At 47.3% G+C, this 18,829-nt stretch overlaps 1 protein-coding gene across 7 annotated transcripts in view; it reads left to right on the forward strand.

The window, feature by feature from the left end:
• Positions 1-18,829, forward strand: part of LOC138293127 (putative ferric-chelate reductase 1) — a 264,364-nt gene that overhangs the window by 37,070 nt on the left and 208,465 nt on the right. For 3 of the 7 annotated variants that reach the window (XM_069232154.1, XM_069232155.1, XM_069232156.1), the window contains one exon: positions 13,855-14,047. The exons of 3 other annotated variants lie outside the window; for them this stretch is intronic. In XM_069232154.1, coding sequence (XP_069088255.1) covers positions 14,039-14,047 — 9 coding nt within the window. In that variant the 5' untranslated portion in view covers positions 13,855-14,038. The remainder of the gene's footprint in view (positions 1-13,854; positions 14,048-18,829) is intronic. One more of the 7 variants, XM_069232157.1, reaches the window with a different exon arrangement.

An 18,829-nucleotide genomic window follows, 5' to 3' on the forward strand; every position in this document is an offset into this window, starting at 1 on the left:
TCGTTCCAGTCTCTGGACACGGTCTGACAGCTGCCTTATTGTAGTCTGTATCGCTTGATGTGCTGGAGTCAGCTCTGTAAGCGTTGTCATGTCGCTTCAGACCCTGTCTGCTAGTTTCTGGTGGTCTGTGTGCAGCAGGCCCAGTTCCACTGACACCTGGCCGATTTCTCATTGGAGAGTGGTTTTGGACTCCTCTGTAGCCCTTAGAATCTTGTCCAAGGTTACTTGCAAGGAGTGCGGCACTAGTTCGGCCATATCTGAGGCGGCCTGGTTGCCAGTCCGGCCTCTCCCCTGCAGCCTACCCTTAGTGCAGTTTCTAGTAAACATGCAGCCGTGGGTGTCCGAGCGCCTCCAATAGGGGATCGGAAGCAGCAGCGGCGTCCGTGCACAGGTTCGTTCCTCCGTCTTCCCTGAGCAGGTGTAATCTGTGAAGGGCCCCACTCTTGGTGATAGGTCACTTCCAGCAGGAGTCTGCTGCTGGCCTCCTCTCCCCCCCTCCAAATAGGCCTCTCAAGTCACAGGGCCCAGTCAGCTGCAGTCTGTATTCCAATGGGGCCTTGCCCTGCCAGAGCGCAGTTCTCCGCTATTTGACAGCCGCTATCGGAGTAGTCTCTACTCATATGGGTCTTATGCAGACTCCTGGTCCCGTGGAGCCTGCCACGGGCTCGCCTGGTTACGCCTCTGTGCCAGGTCCAAACTGGCCATGTGTGGGTGTAGCACCCCAGTCCAAACACCATGTGGCTTCTCTCCAGTCGGCCACCCCAAGGCAGTCTGTTTCTTCCCTCCTCTACTTCCCGGCAGGGCCCCTCCCACACCGCCCCGAGGGGCCCCAGCGCTCACCTTGGCACCCCTACTCCAGATATTCCACTCCAAGGGGGTGGGAGCAAGTTCCGGGCTGCCCCGACCATCAGCCGACCCAGCTCGCTCCTCCGCCTAGCCGTCTCTCTGCTTGGCCCTCCGGCGGTCGTCCGTGGCCCTCAGAGCCTCCACTCCTTCACGGCTCTTCTTCTGCTGATTTCTCAGCACTCTGCACTGCCGCAGGTCTGGGTCGCTCGTCCAGCAGCCCGCTGCGTCTTCCAGCCTCAGATCTGCTTCACGCCGCTGCTGCCCATATGCTTCCTTCTGCCGTCTCCACACCTTAATCCTCGGGACCACAGCCGGCAGCAATGCCTCACCAGGCCGCTCCGAGATCGTGGCGCTCGACTCCACGCCAGTCCTCCGCACATGAGTGCAGTCGGCCGCTTCGGCTTCACCGACTCGCTCCTCCGTTCCCTGCAGTCACTGGATCATCATGGACCCCCTCTGGGGCTTAAAAATTAAGGATATATATCAGGCCCCGGCAGTGTGATATGGCTATGCGTCCGCCATTGCTGCCGATCAGGCCACGCCCCCCAATGTCATCATGTTTAAAGAGAGAGAGCATATGCACTTTAGCACTGGTTAGCAGTGGTAAAATGTGCAGAGTCTTAAAACCAGCAAAAACAGTATCCAAAAAGTGGAAGGAGGTAGGAAAAAAGTTAGGGGTGACCACCCTAAGGCTGTCAGGTCTAACAAGAAGAATGTCTGCAAATGATTGTTCTTTTTACAGAATGGGTGCAGAGCGCTGTGTGAGTGTGGGTGTCTTGAGTTCTGACTTTGTGAGGGATGCAGTGTGTTTGTGGATGTTAGCACTGGGTGTTTCTAGGCAGGTGAAGTGGCAAAGCTAGCAGGCAAAAGGTCCTATCGTGGACTGAGGTGCAGCTCGGCAGCAGCTTTATTGGTGGTGTCCAGGGTTGAGCAGGCTGAGTTTGTCTGTGGTTTAGCTGCAGCAGGCAGTTGGACCTGTGTTCCTGGTGCTTAGCGCACTCCAGGCGTGAGCAGATGCAGACAAGCTTGCCTTTGGCTTGCCAGCGGCACACCTCCTTTGTGCGCCCACTGAGTGGATGTACTCTGGCCTCCATTAAATAGGGATTTGGGGAGTGGGAGGAGCACAGGAGTGGTGTCCAGACTCAGCAAGGGTGGGAAAGTCCAGTAGGGAGAGCGAGAAAGTGCATTGGGAGCTGCAAGGTTGAAAAACATGATCAGTGGAGCATGTTGGGGGGCAGAGAGAGACCAGGATGCAATACCGAACAGTCAGAGGAGCAAACATGCAAAAGGGGGCAGCTAGGAGGCACAAAGGCCACAAATAAAAAGTAGTTAAACAAAGACAAGGGGCAGATAGAATAGATGGCACAAACAAGAAAGAGCAGTTACTGAGTCAGGGGCAGAACGTTCAGCCAACAATAATAAACAGCAGGAGACGGACACCAACACGAGTCAGAAGGGCAAGGTAAGGTCAATGTCACACTGAAGAGGGAAAGAGACACCTAGGCACCCACTCTTCAATTGACCTAAAGAGATCAATTGCTCATTGATTTTGAGTGGCTGGTCAAGGTTCATCCTTGAAGAAAGCTTCTTCTATGAAGAAAACTTCACCCACGCTAATGAGCAGATGGATAAAATCTACAATGCTGGCTTTCTCATTGCAAGATAATTTTCCTCCTAAAAATATTTAGTTTTACTCAATGAAAGGCATGGAGTCTCTTGGCAGAAATTTAAGGTGCTTCTCTAAAAGAGATATGTAGAGCTAAGACTTAGGCTCTCATCACACATGTATTAATCATTATCATTTGCAAGATTTAAGAGCAGATAATAAATATTTTGGTTCTGGGGTTTAGAATTCTGTTAAAATCTGAACTGGGTTCTTGGGTTTCTTTAATAAACACTGTATAGTTTCTGATTTATTTTGTGCATTAAAGATATTGAGTATTGAATTTGGTGGCTCATGTTTAATTTCTGCCTTAGCTTTGGGATGCCTCATTGTAGGAAGCTGGCTCTCCATATAGTGCACTAAAGTGAAGTACACTATGCAGAGAGTTCAGTGGATCCCCGATTGGTATTGCAGAGGCAAAAATAGATAGGATTAATGCTTTATTTGTGGTAGTGTGTGTGAGCAGTGAGGCTTATCAAGGATTCGTGTTAGGCTTTTGTTGTACTTAGAGGCAATGAATGAGACATACACTCAATGAATACATCTGAGACCAATTTAGAAAAATAACATTTGCTTTTATATATGCTTTGAACCAAAGAACTTCTTTACAAGGTAAGCAGTTTTTAAATGATAGATAATTTGCAGTTTGAAAAATCAAAACAGTGCAATTTTTCAGCTCAGCAATGTTAATCTATGGGAGGAAAACATGAATGCAGTTTTGCAGGTAAGTAACACGAATTACAAAATCAGTCTTCGGGATTTTAGGTCAATACCAGGCAAGGTTCAAATCAGTACCAGGAGTGCATCCACAGCGTCACAGGGGTGGCCGAGTGCAGAGGTCAAATTAGGAGTGGGGTGCTCAGTTTTAATCAATGGAGACTGGGGGTTGAGTGAGGATGCGCTGCTCACGGGTGAGTAAAGTGGTGTCAGGCGGTCGATCTACTGGGGTTGAGATAAGCACAAGAGGGGCCACAAGACGGCACCAAACTTACACCTTCTGCAGCATGGGGCAGCTGGGATCGGATTGCCAACTCAGTGTCGGGCACCCGGTGCAAGTCAATGAGGGAGATCAGTTTTGGAAAAAGGCTGCAGGCTCGGGCCAGGATGCTGAATGAAGAAAAAACCCACAGTGGTTCTGATGCTAGGGTACATAGGGACACAGACGGTCCAGCTCCCCAAGACCCTGTGGCTCCAGGTGCAGGGGTGTCCTTGGGCGTCATGAACAGCTTAGCGGGCAGGTCGGTGTCGGGGAGTTTTTGATTGGAGGCTGCAAGCTTTGACGCAGAGTCCATCAGGGGTCAGTCCACAGTGGACTCAGAATTGCTGGGGATCCTTTGCAGGACTGGTGGGCCACTTGGACTCAGGCTGTGGGCATCAGGTGCAAAGGTGGGTCCAGAGGCGATTCCTCAGGGCAGAGTTTTCTTTTCTTTTAAATCTGGTTTCTTCTTGAACAGGTCTGCAGTTCGCGAGAGATCTTGATCTTTGTTGAAAGCAGGCAGTCCTCCCAAAGCTTTTTTTTTTTTATTTTTTATTTTTTATTGATTTTATCATATCAAACATATAAAAATAAAACAACAGTCCCTGCAGAGCAGCATATTCTAAAGAGCAATAGCTCCCCACTGCGATATTAACATATATTCCGTAGAGGAGAAATCAGACAGGTACGCATTGATTATTACAGTTCAGTTTGTTCTGCTAAATTTCCCATCTATTAATTGAAGACATGATCTGTACGGAATTACCACGGGGCAGTTTTCTGCCAGAGATGCAGTAGATATAACATGCAGTTGAATAAGGGACATCAACAGATATAAACAAAAAGGAGCAGGTGGGGAATACAACCAGTCCACAACCGTCATTCACCTTTTCTGACGTAGATGCCAGCGTACAGAGGGGTCAGTGTTTTGTCTGGGCTTCTTTGGTTATATCACTCACTCGACTTGGGCCGCTAAGAAGTTATTCAGCGGGGTCCAAATATCTTTGGGTCTTGTCCCTTCAGGCATCAGGCTCCAGAAGACTATAAGCTGATCATGACAGAAAGCAGCATCTCTTAGCCATTCAGAACGGCGCGGCACTCTCGTCCCGCCCCAGCACATGGCCACTCTGCGCTTGGCTAACAGCAATAGTATGCCCACTAAACGTCTGTGTGTTGCCCTGATGTCCTCCACACACCCAAGCAGCGCGATTCTATGAGTGGCTGGAATTTCTATTTCGACCATTTCAGAGATTGCATTGAAAACTGCCACCCAGAAAGCGTAAACATCTGCACATTCCCACGCCAAGTGTAAAAAACTAGCCTCCGGCGCCCGGCAGCGCGCGCAGCTCGCATCTTCGCGCAGCCCCAAGGAGTACATCCGCACTGGGGTATAATATAGTCTGTGCAAAAATTTAAAATGCAGCAATCTGAACCTGTAATTTGGCGTCAACGCTCTCATATGCGCACAGCAGGTGCGCCACAGAGCCTCCGAGATGGGTTCTTCCAGATCCGCCTTCCACGCTAGTCTGGACGGCTCTCGGAGATTATTCCTCTGTTCCTGCATGCAGTTATATAATTTGGTGACCACCCTATTAGGCGACCGCGCACAGCAGAGAATCTCCAGCGCGCGGAACTCCACCGGGGCCTCATCCGAACTCCATAAGCGGTTCCACAAGAAAGAGCGAACTCGGATCACATACATACGCTGAAGCGCCGTGCACTCGCGACCGGCCAGTATCTCAGATACATCAAGCAAGCGATCATCCATCATCCAATCTCTCAGCTCGGTTAGGCCAGCCTCTCGGAGAAATCCACGTACTCCACCATCACGGTACAGCTGCTTGTCAGCTATCGCCATTACCGATAGGGAAGGAGCGAACGGGGCCGAAACCCCGGATCGCCGCATCAGCATACACCACGCCCGCATCGTACATGCCACCCTGTCAATCCCCCGCACCCGGGACGGAACACGTCCACCGAATGCTCTCGCCAGGTCGTCCGGCCACACAGAGTCGCTCTCAGGCGCCAGGTGCGGTAGATAACGAATAGGATTCAGCCAGTAATACGCAAAGTGCACCTGAGCACATAGATAATACAGCTCCATATCCGGCGCAGCGAGCCCCCCTAGTTCGAATGGTAGCATCAGCCTCTCCCATGAAATACGCGCGCGTCAGCCCGCCCACACCAGACAGATCAGTGCTGAGCGCATACGCCTCAGATAACTTCTCGGAAACGGGAGAGGGAGATTCACAAATAAGTACAAAAATTTCAGAAGGACTACCATCTTTGCAATAGCAATACGTCCTATCCATGACAGCGGGAGGGTACGCCAGATCTCCACCTTCCCCTCCAGCCACGTCAGAGCGGCGCCATAGTTAGCCAGCCACAGCTCCTCCACGTCACAGCACAGCTGTATACCCAAGTACCTCACCGGCCCATCCGCCCACATCAGAGGATATCGGGAGTCATATTGCGGCACCCTGGGGGTCAAAGGCAGCACCACTGACTTAGACCAATTAATATTAATACCTGAAAAGGTACCAAAACGCACGATCTCGTCAAGTAGTATATCCAGATTCTGGTCGGGATTCCGAATATATAATGCAATATCCTCTGCATACAGAGATATCAAAATTGGTCGCTGCCGGAATTGCAATCCTTTGTCGTTATAATTCTGTCGGAGCTGGGCCGCCAGGGGCTCCATTGCCGCAGCAAAAAGAAGAGGAGACAACGGGCAACCCTGGCGCGTGCCGAGCGCAACCGGGAACGGAGCAGATACATTCCCATTAAGGCGCAATCTAGCCGTGGCCAATGTATACAGCAATTTAATCCAGCGGAGGAAGCGCGCACTAATTCCCACCCGACCCAACAGGGCAAACATATAGTCCCATGTTAAGGAGTCAAACGCTTCAGCTGCGTCCAGAAAAACAGCTGCCGCATTGTCATCTTTTTCTAGTGTTCCCGCCACCGCGAAGAAGGTGCTCAAATTGTGGCCCGTAGACCTTCCTGGGACAAAACCCGACTGATCCAGGAGCACCAAACTAGGGAGAAGAGGCTGTAGCCTCGCCTCAATCATCTTCGCTAGGAATTTGTTGTCAATATTTTTCATGGAAAGTGGGCGATACGAGTCGCATCGAGTCGGATCCTTACCAGGCTTCAGGATTGTCACTATCAGTGCCTCCTGGAGCGAGGTCGGGAGCGACCCAGTCTCCAGGGCTTCTGCATAGACCTCCAATAGTCGAGGGGCTAATATATCCACATACTCTTTATAGAACGCAGAGGTTAGGCCATCCAGTCCAGGAGACTTCTCTCCAGGTAGGCCGCGAATGGCCGCAGTCACCTCCTCCACTGAAAATGGTTCATCTAAGCATTTCCTGTGCACCTCATCAAACCATATTAACGCAATATCCTCAAAGGGCACCTGTGCGTCAGTCAGACCAGTTTCCATCGGAGCCGCATAGAGCCCAGCGAAGAATTCAGTAAACACCTGCATAATTCCTCCCGATCCCGATACACTCTCACCCCCTCCATCCATGACCTCAGAGACATAGTTATTGGCCCAAGGTTTACGAAGTAAAGCTGCCAATGTACGTCCAGCCCTTTCGCCCTCCCCGTACTGACGTGCGCGAGCCTCCCTCCCGAGGAAGCAAATTTCCCTGAGAGAAACCTCCTCATACAGCTATATCGCCTGGCGAATCTCCGCAACAACTTCATTAGACCAGTTAGATTCTAGTCGTCTTTCCAGCTCAGCAAGCCATGACTCAATTTCAGCCATCTCTCGTCTCAGGGTTTTAACTATACCGTGTTGTTTCGAGATACAAACCCCTCTGATAACAACTTTAAATGCCTCCCAAAGGGTTCCTAGGGACTCCACTGATCCCTGATTCTCTGCAAAGTACATTTTAATCGCCTCCCGCAGTTCCTCACGGAAGGCCCGATCGCGAAGCGCCCCCCTAGGCAGCCGCCACGTAATAGATCTACCAAGTTCAGTCGGTATCTCCAATTCCAGACACACCGGCGAGTGATCCGACAGCGTACGAGGAAGATGTTCAACCGCTCTAGTCCAGGCCAACATATCCCTGGAGCCCAACCAGCGGTCAATTCGAGACCAGCTACCATGCACATAATTCAGACATGTACCCTCTCTCGCCCCTCCATGCCGCTGCCGCCACAAGTCAACCAGTGCACCATCACGGCCTCCAAGGCCTTAGCCGCCGCAATATGTTGCATCCTGGCCTTGCTCTCCCTATCCAACTTGGCATCAAGTATGACATTAAAATCTCCCCCCCAAAGTATCGCACCCGGCCCCAACGACTCCACCAGGCGCCACAACTCCAGGAAAAAACCTGGATCATCAACATTCGGCCCATACACAGCGACTAGGCGACACGCCTTGTCCAGTAACACACCACTCATCAGTACGTATCTGCCATTTGGATCCACCAGTACTTTTTTCGTTCGCCACTGCAGACCCTTGCGAACAAGGACTGCGACTCCGCGGGAGTAACCTGAGTATGTTGAGCAATGCATCTCACCTACCCACCCAGATTTTAGTCTGTGTGTTGTGGACTTCACTAGGTGTGTCTCCTGAAGCATACATACATCAATTGCATGTCTCTTAACATATGCAGCAACAAGTCGAGCTTTCCTACTGTCGTTAAGCCCCCGCACATTCCAAGTCAAACATTTGATCCCAGATACTTCCTCACCTCTTGGCCCCATCTACAGTCAGCCAGTATTGCACGCAAAGGCCAATCCCCACCTGCCATAAAGTTTGCAAGGAAACAAATAGAACATTCATACATAAATGAAGGAACAGTACCCCACTAACATGTGAGAAACCCCCGCCCACTCAGGCCCCCCAATCGGACCCAACCAATTACCCACCCAAATTGACCCCAAAACCCACTTCGAAAGCAAGAACAGTGAATAACAGGACTCATCCCAGGGGCTCTGACCGGCCTATTATCTCTCCACCCAGGTGGCATCGGGAGAGAGGGCCCGTGGGCCAGTCGCCAGTCACTAAGCCAAACGGGGCCAGGTATGGAGCAGCCGGCACGCCCCCGCGGTTCCAACAATGGGTGTCAGGTCGATCGGAGCATGTTAGTCATTGTCACTTAAGGCAGCGCCGTCATTGCCACGGCCGCGGCGCTCTGCAGGTTCCCGCTCCCTCGGCAGTTGTCGAGCAAACTTGGTCGCTTGTTTTAAGTCTGTGAAGTAGTGCATCTTACCCTCATGGCGCACCCTCAGCCTGGCAGGGTATAACAGGGCAAAGCTCACTCCCGCCTGAGATAGCAGTTGCTTAACCGGTAGAAAGGCACGTCTCTGGGACTGCACACTGAGTGTATAGTCTGGAAATAAATTTATTTCGGAGTTCTTATAGAGCAACGGACGTCTCTCCCTTGCCAGGCGGAGTACAGCGTCACGGTCACGGTAATTTAATAGACGTGCAATAATTGGACGTGGGGGAGTCCCCGGAGGGGGTCGGGTCCCAAAGATCTGTGAGCTCTCTCTCAACCACCAGCATCCGAGAGAGCTCACCGGCGAACAGCTCAGACAGCATCTGTTCAATAAAGTCTTCCATTCGCCCCATATCGGTCGCCTCCGGCAGTCCCACAATTCGAATATTATTGCGGCGTGATCTTGATTCCAAGTCCTCGTTCTTGTTACGTATGACCTCAAGGATTCGATCCATACGTGCGATCTGATCCCTGTCACCCTGGCGTGCATCCTCTATCTCAGATGTACGTGACTCCAAGGCCTCAAGCCTGGTGTCGTGATCGTCTACGCGCGCCCTAATGCGATCAAGTTGTTCGGTGACATGATCCAGTTTGGTGTCAATGCCCGCCAGGCTGGCCTTTAGTTCTAAAAACATGGACTTCACAGATGCCTCAGGGCTATCCTCTCCGTTCAGCTCCTCACAGGGCTGGGAGCTGGCAGCAGCGTTCTTTTTTTTTTCCCCCCCTTCGAAGGTAAGTTTGGCCTGACGTTGATCCGCCTTACCCATAGTTCCACCCTACTCCAACACCTCCGACCAGGTCCAGGTGAGTAAAGCCAAGCGAAGGAAGATCCGGACCTCAGAGACCTCTCAAGTTAGCGTGGAGCTCACTGTGGGCTCCCGCTCCAGCAGCGGGAATCGTCAAGCAACGGGATCCCGGAGCATCAGCCTGTTCTCACAGGCCCAATCAGCCCGCACTGTCCATCCGGGTAGTCGCCACTCGTACACCCTCCTCGGGCCCCCGCGGTCACAGCCTTCACCGCTCTCCGCCAGGCCTCAATTCACATCGCTGAATTGGCGGCCTGAGGGGCCCATCCGAATGTTCAGACAATTTTCCAGAACCAAGCAAGTGCAGTTACGAGCCTCGGGGGCCCCTTCGAGGTATTACCTCGACGGCTAGTCTCCTTACGAGCCTCCTCCTCGCCCGTCTAAGCCGCCGGGCCCAGAGACAGCCTCGGGGCCCGTCGGAGCTTCCCCTGCACCAGCGTCACCAGGGCCAAGCTCGTTCTGGGGCCACGACGCGACCACGTCGCCGAATGGCTCCCTGGCGCGGTCCCGATCTCCTACCTCCGGAAGCAGCCGCGGGCCTCAAGTCCGCCCGCCCGCTCTGCGCCCTGCGCAGCTCCACGCACGGTCACACTCCCCAGAAGCCGCCGAGGGCTTCCACTCTCGTTCGCCCGCACGAGCGCGGCCGTCAGCAGGCCCGCCCGCGTCCTTTTACCGCTGCTCCGACCTCTCCGCTGCTCCTGAGCCGCCGAAGGCAGCCCAGGGGCTTCTCTGAACAGATCGCGCCAGGCTCACTCCCGCCAGCCACGTCGGATGTGGAAATAATCGGATAAACGGCCCGGGCCGGGCAGAGCCTCACTAAGTGGCGGCCATCTTGCCCGGCGGTCAGGCCACGCCCAGTCCTCCCAAAGCTTTGAAGGTTGCAGGACGAGTTTTCTTTTGGGGCAGGATCGTTGAGGGTTGAAAATAGGCCGGTAAGGCTGGGGCTTAGTCAGTTGGAATCTGCAGTCTTCTCTGCTGATGCGACTCTGTGGCATCTGCTTCTTCTTAGCTTGCCAGGAATCTGAGTTCTAGAGTTCATGTGTGCCACCTAAATACTCCACTTAGAGGCATTACAGGGAATGCTAGGCAGTAGCCAATGGGTTGACCACTTTCACTCTTCTTATGACCACTTCCGCTGGGAAGTGGGCATAACCCTAACCCTAGTGGCCTACTTCCTTCCAAACAAGATGGAGGAATTTAAAAAATAGTGTCCACTTCAGCTCTTCCATCTGAGGGGGTGGAACTGGCATGAAGTGGCCACTCCTCCTAATTGAACTAATTTTCCTGCCTGTGCTGTCACCAAAAGTGGCTTTAGGTTCATCATCTGGAGAGATCTGGGTCGCATTAGAAAAGATTCAAGGCCTTTGAAGCGCCCTGCCCTGGAATGTCCATCCTGCCTGGGAGAGGAGGTAACACCTCTGCCCAGTGCAGACTTTTGTCTCTGGACCTCGAGAGCACTGCCTCTCGCCTCAGTGGGCCGGAACTGTGTCGAAGGTTTTGACCAGTCAGTGTCAGGGGGCACCTCTAAGATGCCCTCTGAGTGCATGTATTAATAAATCCATCATTGGATTCAGAGAGGGTTTATTAATAGGAGATGTTTGTTACCAAACATCGCTGTCTTCAATGAAGTCATCATGTAGCTGGGGAACTCGTAATGACCAGTGCAGCACATCTACTTAAAAGGGCTTCCCTGTTCACTTACTATGTCTGAGAATTGACAGAGACATAGCAGGGGCATATCTGTTCACGCAGGTATGCCCTCAAATGTAATATATTACACCCTGCCTTTAGGGCTAGAAGGTCTGCTAGAGGGGTGACTTACATATATTGCGTGAAATGTAAAGGGGACAGGGCACAAAGGCTGTGTGCCATGTTGTGTTTTCATTTTAGTTCTCCACCAAGGCAAGCAGCCTGCGAAAGCAGCACTGTGTGCACTTCGTAAGAGGGTCCCTGAGGGTGGCACAATTTGTGCTGCAGCTCTCAGTGGCCTTCCTTTAGTACCTCATGCCCTAGTTACCCAAGGTACCATTTACTAGGGACTTACAGTGGTAGCTAAGGGTTTGCCAGTTGGGAAATGAAACTGTGTAGTTTTGGGGAAAAGAGATCTGGTACTGGGGACCTGTTTAGCAGGGACCCAGTGCACTTTCAGTCAAAGGTTCACCAGAAACCAGGGAAAAAGTTGGGTGGGGGAGGGAGGTGACCATCAAAAGAGGCACTTTCCTACACTCATGAAGACAAGAACTGATTTGGAGTTAATGTCCCAATTAGTTACCAATAGTTCTCATTTCTTTCAGTTCAACACTCTTCCTCATTTCAGTCAGTATGCCTTGCCCAACCTCTCTCACTCTCACAAGTTCATTGTAGTGGCAGGGGGATTCTAGATCCCTGTGTAGCTCCAGTAAGGGTTGGTGGAGCACACATTTTGAGCATTTCTTGAAGTTTTTCCTCCTCTCTTAAAAGAGGATTTCTAAAGGTGCTTCTGCCCCTAGTTTGCAGTTCCATTGTACTGGCACCATGACCCTGGTATGTTAGATCTGTAGACAGGCAACCATGGAAGAGACCGTGTTTGCCTTGCATCGCTTTCATTGTCTCTCGCTCCTTCCACACACTCGCACCAGTGCTTCTTTTGTGCTTGTTGTTTCCGGTGCTGAGCACCGGCACATATTTTTGAGGGCCGGCGCTTATTCTTCTGCCTCAAGCATTTGCTGCGAGCAAAAGACACATGTAGGCAAGATGGATGAAGAGAAAAACGAAAAAGTGTCATAAAGTGAGAAAGCAGAAAGCTGCAAGAGTGAGCTGAAGGGGCAGGCAAGGGCTTTATATGGACTGAAGAGGGCCCAGATGACTTCAGGATTACACCGCCTAAGTATTTCCTGTTCATACATTTAATTGCAGCAACCGCGTGTTTAAGAGGAGGGCTTTCGCCACCGGCACCTTTTTATTGACAAATTAAGCACTGACTCGCACGTTCCTTTCGACGAAAAGTAACTACAGAAGAGATCCTGATTCCTGAACGCTTTCTTTCTTTACCTGCTTCTAGCTCTTTACTCACTCTAACTTCGACCCTGGCACGTCTGACTCGATGAAACGCCACTACGAAATAGTCTGACTCTTGCAGGTCATACATTGCCTACAATGAGTAAGGGCTTGTCTGACCAGAGAACGGCAATTACGGAAACGTCTCGTCTTTTGTATGTTCTGCATCCTTTTTACTTACTTTGCATTGACACTGTGGCTTAGGCATGCTTGACTCAATGTAAAATGTTTGCGCTGGAGGCTTTGGTCTTCGTACGATTGGTATTATTTTAATTTGTTTTATGCTTATCTTCCCGTGTGTACGCTTTTGACACAGGTATTTTAATTTTAGCATGTCTGATTTTATGAAAGGCAACCATTGAAAAGATTCCTGATTGTCCATGTTTTTGGCTTTTATCCAATCTGCTCCTTATATTTGTTAATGATTTTCATCACCTTCCCTTCATTCATTTTGCCCAATTGTTTGCCCTAGTGCATTGTTCTCCCTTGCATTGCGTACTCTAGTACTGCACGCTTATGGGTCATTTTCTATATTGAGAAGAGCATGATTCTGGGAAGCACGTCTGATATTGACTAATGTCAGCATTGTGTAATGCTGGACAGCACTATGACTTATTGGGATGGACTGATGCACATTGCCCCGTGCAGTATAAATTGAAAAGGAAAGGAAAACAGTTGACATAAGCAAACCGATTCAACGCGCCACAGTCGCCATGAGGATGAGCGCAAAGGAGACACACAAAAGGAAAAAGAGGCGATAACAAAAATTCTCTCCCCCCACCAAGGAGGGACAAAGGTAAAGCATTTATCAATGATAAATTATTTTTGTAAGGCAAGCCCCTATATGAGTGATAGTGATGGGCATGCAGTGGGCGTGGTTAAAAGCCTACAGATAGATTACAACAGGCCAGAGCACTTGAGTGCTCGACCTAAAAAGGAGTATAATAAGGAGGAAGATTACCTATCTGGAAGGTAAAGTAAGGAAAACATGCTTTTAAATGTTTGTTGTGTGCGTGCTTGTGGGTGAGTTTGTTTATGGGAGTGTGTGTGTGAATGTTTGTATATTCGTAAGCATGTGTGTGAGTCAAAGTGAAAGGTCAAAAGGAGTGTGACGTCTCTTCCGCTACCCCTGGTATTTAGGTGAATTGACGCCCATTTCCTTACAGTAATGGCACGGTTCCAGGCATCTGTATTGGTTTTTGCTCAGTGCCATTTCATTTTTTAGCAATGTGAAATCAAAGAATGACATTTAGTTAAAAATGCATTTTCATTTGCTCTTTTTTTTAGGTCGGTTCGAGAGCTTTAGCTGAATTCCCAATGCTCTCCAGAGTCAGTAATATGCCTGCCTTTGCTACTCCCGAGACTCCCAACTTTCAAAAGAATAACCTTATCTTGTTGCAATAAGTAAGAGCTGTGATACAGGCATTTTTTTTTCTCCTTGAGCAGAGTCCACCAGAACCTGGAGAAAATAATGTATCAGGTAAACACTATTTCCAATGTGGTATAGGTTTTCAGCCTTATATTTAGTGTTTTTTGGTGACAGTTTTCTGTTGTAAACATACATGTTCACCTGCTTCAGAAGATAAATGGGTTTGGGTACTATATCAGATCTTACCGTATTGTATTAGTTAACAAGGTTTCCCTAAGAACTCTCTATATCCTACAATATGCTGACCAACATATTAGGAAATTGCGGATTGCTGAAGTGTATAGGGATGGCTACCAAGAGTGGGTGAGTGGAAGATGCTCTTTCATGCCTCCATCTCTCTCATGACCTTTAGACCAGTGCTTCCCAAACTTTTTAGAATGACAACCCAGTTTTTAGAATGACAAACTTTCGCAAGCCACTTTGCTTTAATGGACTTGAGGCGGGCGATTACAATTTCTTTTTAATGTCACTAAAGAACCATGTGGAAACACACTGACATTTACAGACAGCACGTGTTCCATTGAATTGTCCACTATATTTGCACAGACATATGAGTTTACTGATACAACTATTTTACACACAAATGAAATCGTGTTTCAGTGAATATTTATCATGTATGCTTCAACAAGTAAAATGTCTTGTTTTGTTTTGATTCTATTACAATTTATTTCCAATGTTTGCTTAAATTTTGCTTTGCTAAGTGCCGAATGTGTACAGTTAATTTGTAGGTATTTACATTTTGTTGTGTTACAAAAAACTTTACATCCTACAGACTTTCCTTTCACACTCCATGTACCCTTGCAGATTATCATATAATTCACTTAACTTTTCATTCTTTGACTGCAAAGTGAGAGGAGTTTATAAACATCAATCCCCATGTTAAAAAACATAAGCAGCTATTTGCTAAAAGAAATAGCCTGACCTCTGTCTTTTTAAGTGCAACAAATGTGACAAAAAAATACAGAATTTAAAATCATTTTTATTCATTTATTGCTTGGACTTTCATGACCAACCCAAAATCGGCTCAGGACTCACTAGTAGGTCGAGACCCACAGTTTGAGTGGTCTAGACTCAGACATTTGTTGTATGACTGATTAGTTTTTGAGCAAAAAGTTAAAAACAATAGCTCTGTTTTTGATATCATGCTACAAACTGCTTCCCTCACTGTTATTCACAGAAGTTCAGACGTAGTGTTAGTTTCTTCGTACTCCTGGCTACTGTAGCAGGTTGTGCTAGGCCTGATTTACATAATAGTAGTAATTTAATTTCCTATATTTGTGTAACATCAACCAGAGGATTAGCTTCCAGGGGAGTTACCACTATCGGGTATCTCCCTAAAGATGTCTTTGGAACAACAACCACATAATCACTGATGCTGCTGTTGGTCCTCTTCATGTTTCGGAGCTCAAACTGGATTGCCAGTGATATATGTACTGTTGTGCTCTCTAGAACTTTTGGGGTCACACTATGTAGCTTTACTAAGCCCCAAAAGGAATCTGTCACCATTTCAGGCAACACTGACAGGTGTCTCACCCATCTCACTGAGTTATGCTGGTTTGAAGAAGGGTTTTATGAGTCAGACATTCCACGCAAAGAATCTGTTGCCAAGAGATGAAATGCGGAGCCCCGCCCTAAACCCAAGAATCTGTGCACACAGAGTTCTACCCACATATATGTGCTCTGGGATTCAACAGCAGACTAATATTTATTATGCACTGTTATCCTACACATGTCATGTGTAAGAATTAATGCTATTATCACTGGTAACTCAGTGAACAAAAGAAATAAAATAGTGAATCCTAAATACACTACAGTCATATTTCATCACATATCCCTTACCAAGTAGTCTAATGCCTATTTATATTCCCACTTGCTACATTACAGCATAGTTTGTTTTTAGAATATCTATGCCAAAGCATGTATTGCTTTGCATAGTTCACGTTTTCAAGTTTATTGACATACTGAAATATAAATTCTCATTGTCCGGCATAAAACTTATCAACAAAATAATTAAAAATAAATGTTTTTATAAATAATATAGTTTAAAATGTATATTGTATATAAAATATGTAAACAATAATTATTCCCAATAATAATTTCTATGGTTCATAATACAAACATCTTTAGGGATCTGCAGCAGTTGGGCCCACAATACACAATACAAATGATCTCATTGTAATACCTAAAATCCACAAAAATTTCCAATCAAGTAGATAAGAGTCTGGGACTACAGCAGCATAGATAGGAAACATTCAGGCTTCTGGCTAAACCAATAGTCATGTGCAAAATGTCGCAGTAGCGAACTTTTTACTCTGGGCCATCTCTACCAAGAGCTTTAGATGCTCTGCAACTGATAGACCAAATGGCCTACAGATATTTAGAAATGGCACATACTAACACCGTTGATGGGCCACTGTTACAGATCCTATAGACATCAGCATGATCATAAAGGGACAGAATTTTACATAAGGGGACAATCCACCTTCTCCTTAGAACCATGTATTTAGGACAGAAGAAAAGAAAGTGTTCAATTGTTACCCCACCTACCAGACATAGATTATATTTGCTGTCACCAGGACCATTCAGCAGCCATCGAACAGTATAAGCATTCACAGGTAGAGTGTCATATCTAAACCAAAGGAATAGAGAGCAAACATGAGCAGGTATGGTCAAATCCATGAAGGGTTCCGCTTTCGGGATTTTCCCAGAACTGGAGGAAACCTCATTCAGTCCATGTTGATTTCATTTTTTGCAGCCAACTAATCTTATCAAAGCAATTTGTGCACCCTAATATATTACTGTAGCCCTCCCTGTAGGAATCCAATTCTACCGTCTTTCAAAGACGAATCCAGTAGCGTGGGGGCCTCAGGGCTGCATGATCTAAGATAGTGTGCAACCCAAGATCTAGTCTTAGAGGTTCCAGCGAGGTGCCCATTTTCCCCAACCTCAAGATGTTTCTTAAGAAATTATTTTCTTTGACTAACAGGGTATTCTGATTATTGAAACCCCGCCGTTCCGCTCCATACAGGACAGCTCCCCTGACCTGGGCCGTATATATTCCCAATATGGGATTTAATGGGGGACTTTCAGTAACTTTGGTCTTCCAGCCCAGTGCTTCCCTCCTATTAAATGTGAACTTTTGCTGATATGTGCATCCTATCTACCTGATTCCATCACTCTAACCTCCAAATAATCTATCTCAGTGACTCTTTCTAAATTAACAGAATTCATAATTATCATGACCTTCACCTTTTCTTACCCTAGTAACAAATCATCAGTTTCGTTTTCCCAGCATTAACCTCAAGTCCATAATCTTTGCAGAACAAACAGAAATTGTCAACTTAGTTCTGGAGGCCCTTGGGCAATTTCACCAGGATAAGCATATCATCCCCATCAAACAGCCTCTGTATTTTCCGACCAGACAGACTCTGCATACCTTTATGCCTAAGGCCTTAAGCCTGAGATTCAGCTTCCAGAATCCCTCTAGCAAACAGTCCAACTGCCTTACCGATCCCAATTACAGTTATCCTTTATACCTGTTCTGCACATGTGGTTTGGGGAACAAGGAGGGGGTCTGTTTATGATTGACACCTGTTTCACTTATATGGAAGGTGAACAGTTTTATTCAGAGTTCAGGGAATACGTGGAAGATACCGCTAATGTATCTTGCCAAGTCCTCTGAGATGAAACTGAAGGTCAGTTGTAGTTACTAAAACTTCTTTAAACCTAGCTCTGGAGAGTGAAAAACCTCTTCTTTGGCTTGCTACTATGAACTGCAGTACTTATGTGATGCACTCCAATACATTCCATGTTAACATATTACAACGCCTGCGCTCCATGTAAAATCTCATTTGTATTCAAATAAGCAAAAAATCTATACCACATGTTTTTCTGTTATTAGTTTCTCTTTGGTGTTCTGGTGGGTTTTTGAGCTCTTTCTAATGTTTTAAAACATCATTGGTTATCATTGTTTACTTTTTTGTTTTCTTTGCTCCAGGATAGAGGTATATTTGCACCTCCATAATATTTGAATACAGCAGATATAAGGTTTATGATGAGCATTTAAACCCCCCTCCCGCTGTTCTATTCTACATACAAAGATCATCTGAAGGAGGATTTTCAACTTGGAACATGAGTTGTATTGTGGTGTGCTCAGTACTCTCTTACTATAAAAAAAGTTTCATCCTGCTGTGTTTTTTGTCACTCAAGGTATTAGGAAAGGAGTGGGCTAATAAATGTGATATTAGTGTCTGCCTTGCGTCTATTCTTGGTGGACTTGGTCAAAGAGGAGAAATCTGTTAAAGAATGAATATGCATAATGTTAGTTATAGGGTCTTTGGAGATAGCAATTCTACGGCTGTATAAAGAAGCAGCTGAAGTAGTAGAAAAAATCGTCTTGACCCGTAGGATGCTGAGGCTTCTTCGCCTGAGCAGTTGGAACCATGAATGACATTTATTTTCCATTGTTGGATGTACCCATTGGGTTTTGTGTTTTATTTGAAAATCAGTGCAAGGACCACTAATCATTGATCTTTACTGAACATTTGGTCCTATGTTTATTTGAAAGCTGTGCTATAAATTTGCTCCTACCAGGTGCTTTACCTTAGTGTTCTGTGGACGTTCACTATTCTAGTACATTTTCCATCTTGTGGAAAAGAATTAGCACAGCGCAGAATGTTTCTATTAAATATAGTGATTCATCAGTTCCAAGCTTTATTTTGGCTTTCTCACAGAAATTATAAAAGTTGAATTTGGTTTATCTGGGGCTTTATCATGAGCACCTTTTACTTCAGTATGCAGACTCACTACGGGTCAATGCACCAGTTTTAGCTC

The sequence above is a fragment of the Pleurodeles waltl genome, chromosome 4_2 (assembly GCF_031143425.1).
Source record: "Pleurodeles waltl isolate 20211129_DDA chromosome 4_2, aPleWal1.hap1.20221129, whole genome shotgun sequence".
Classification (NCBI taxonomy): domain Eukaryota; kingdom Metazoa; phylum Chordata; class Amphibia; order Caudata; family Salamandridae; genus Pleurodeles; species Pleurodeles waltl.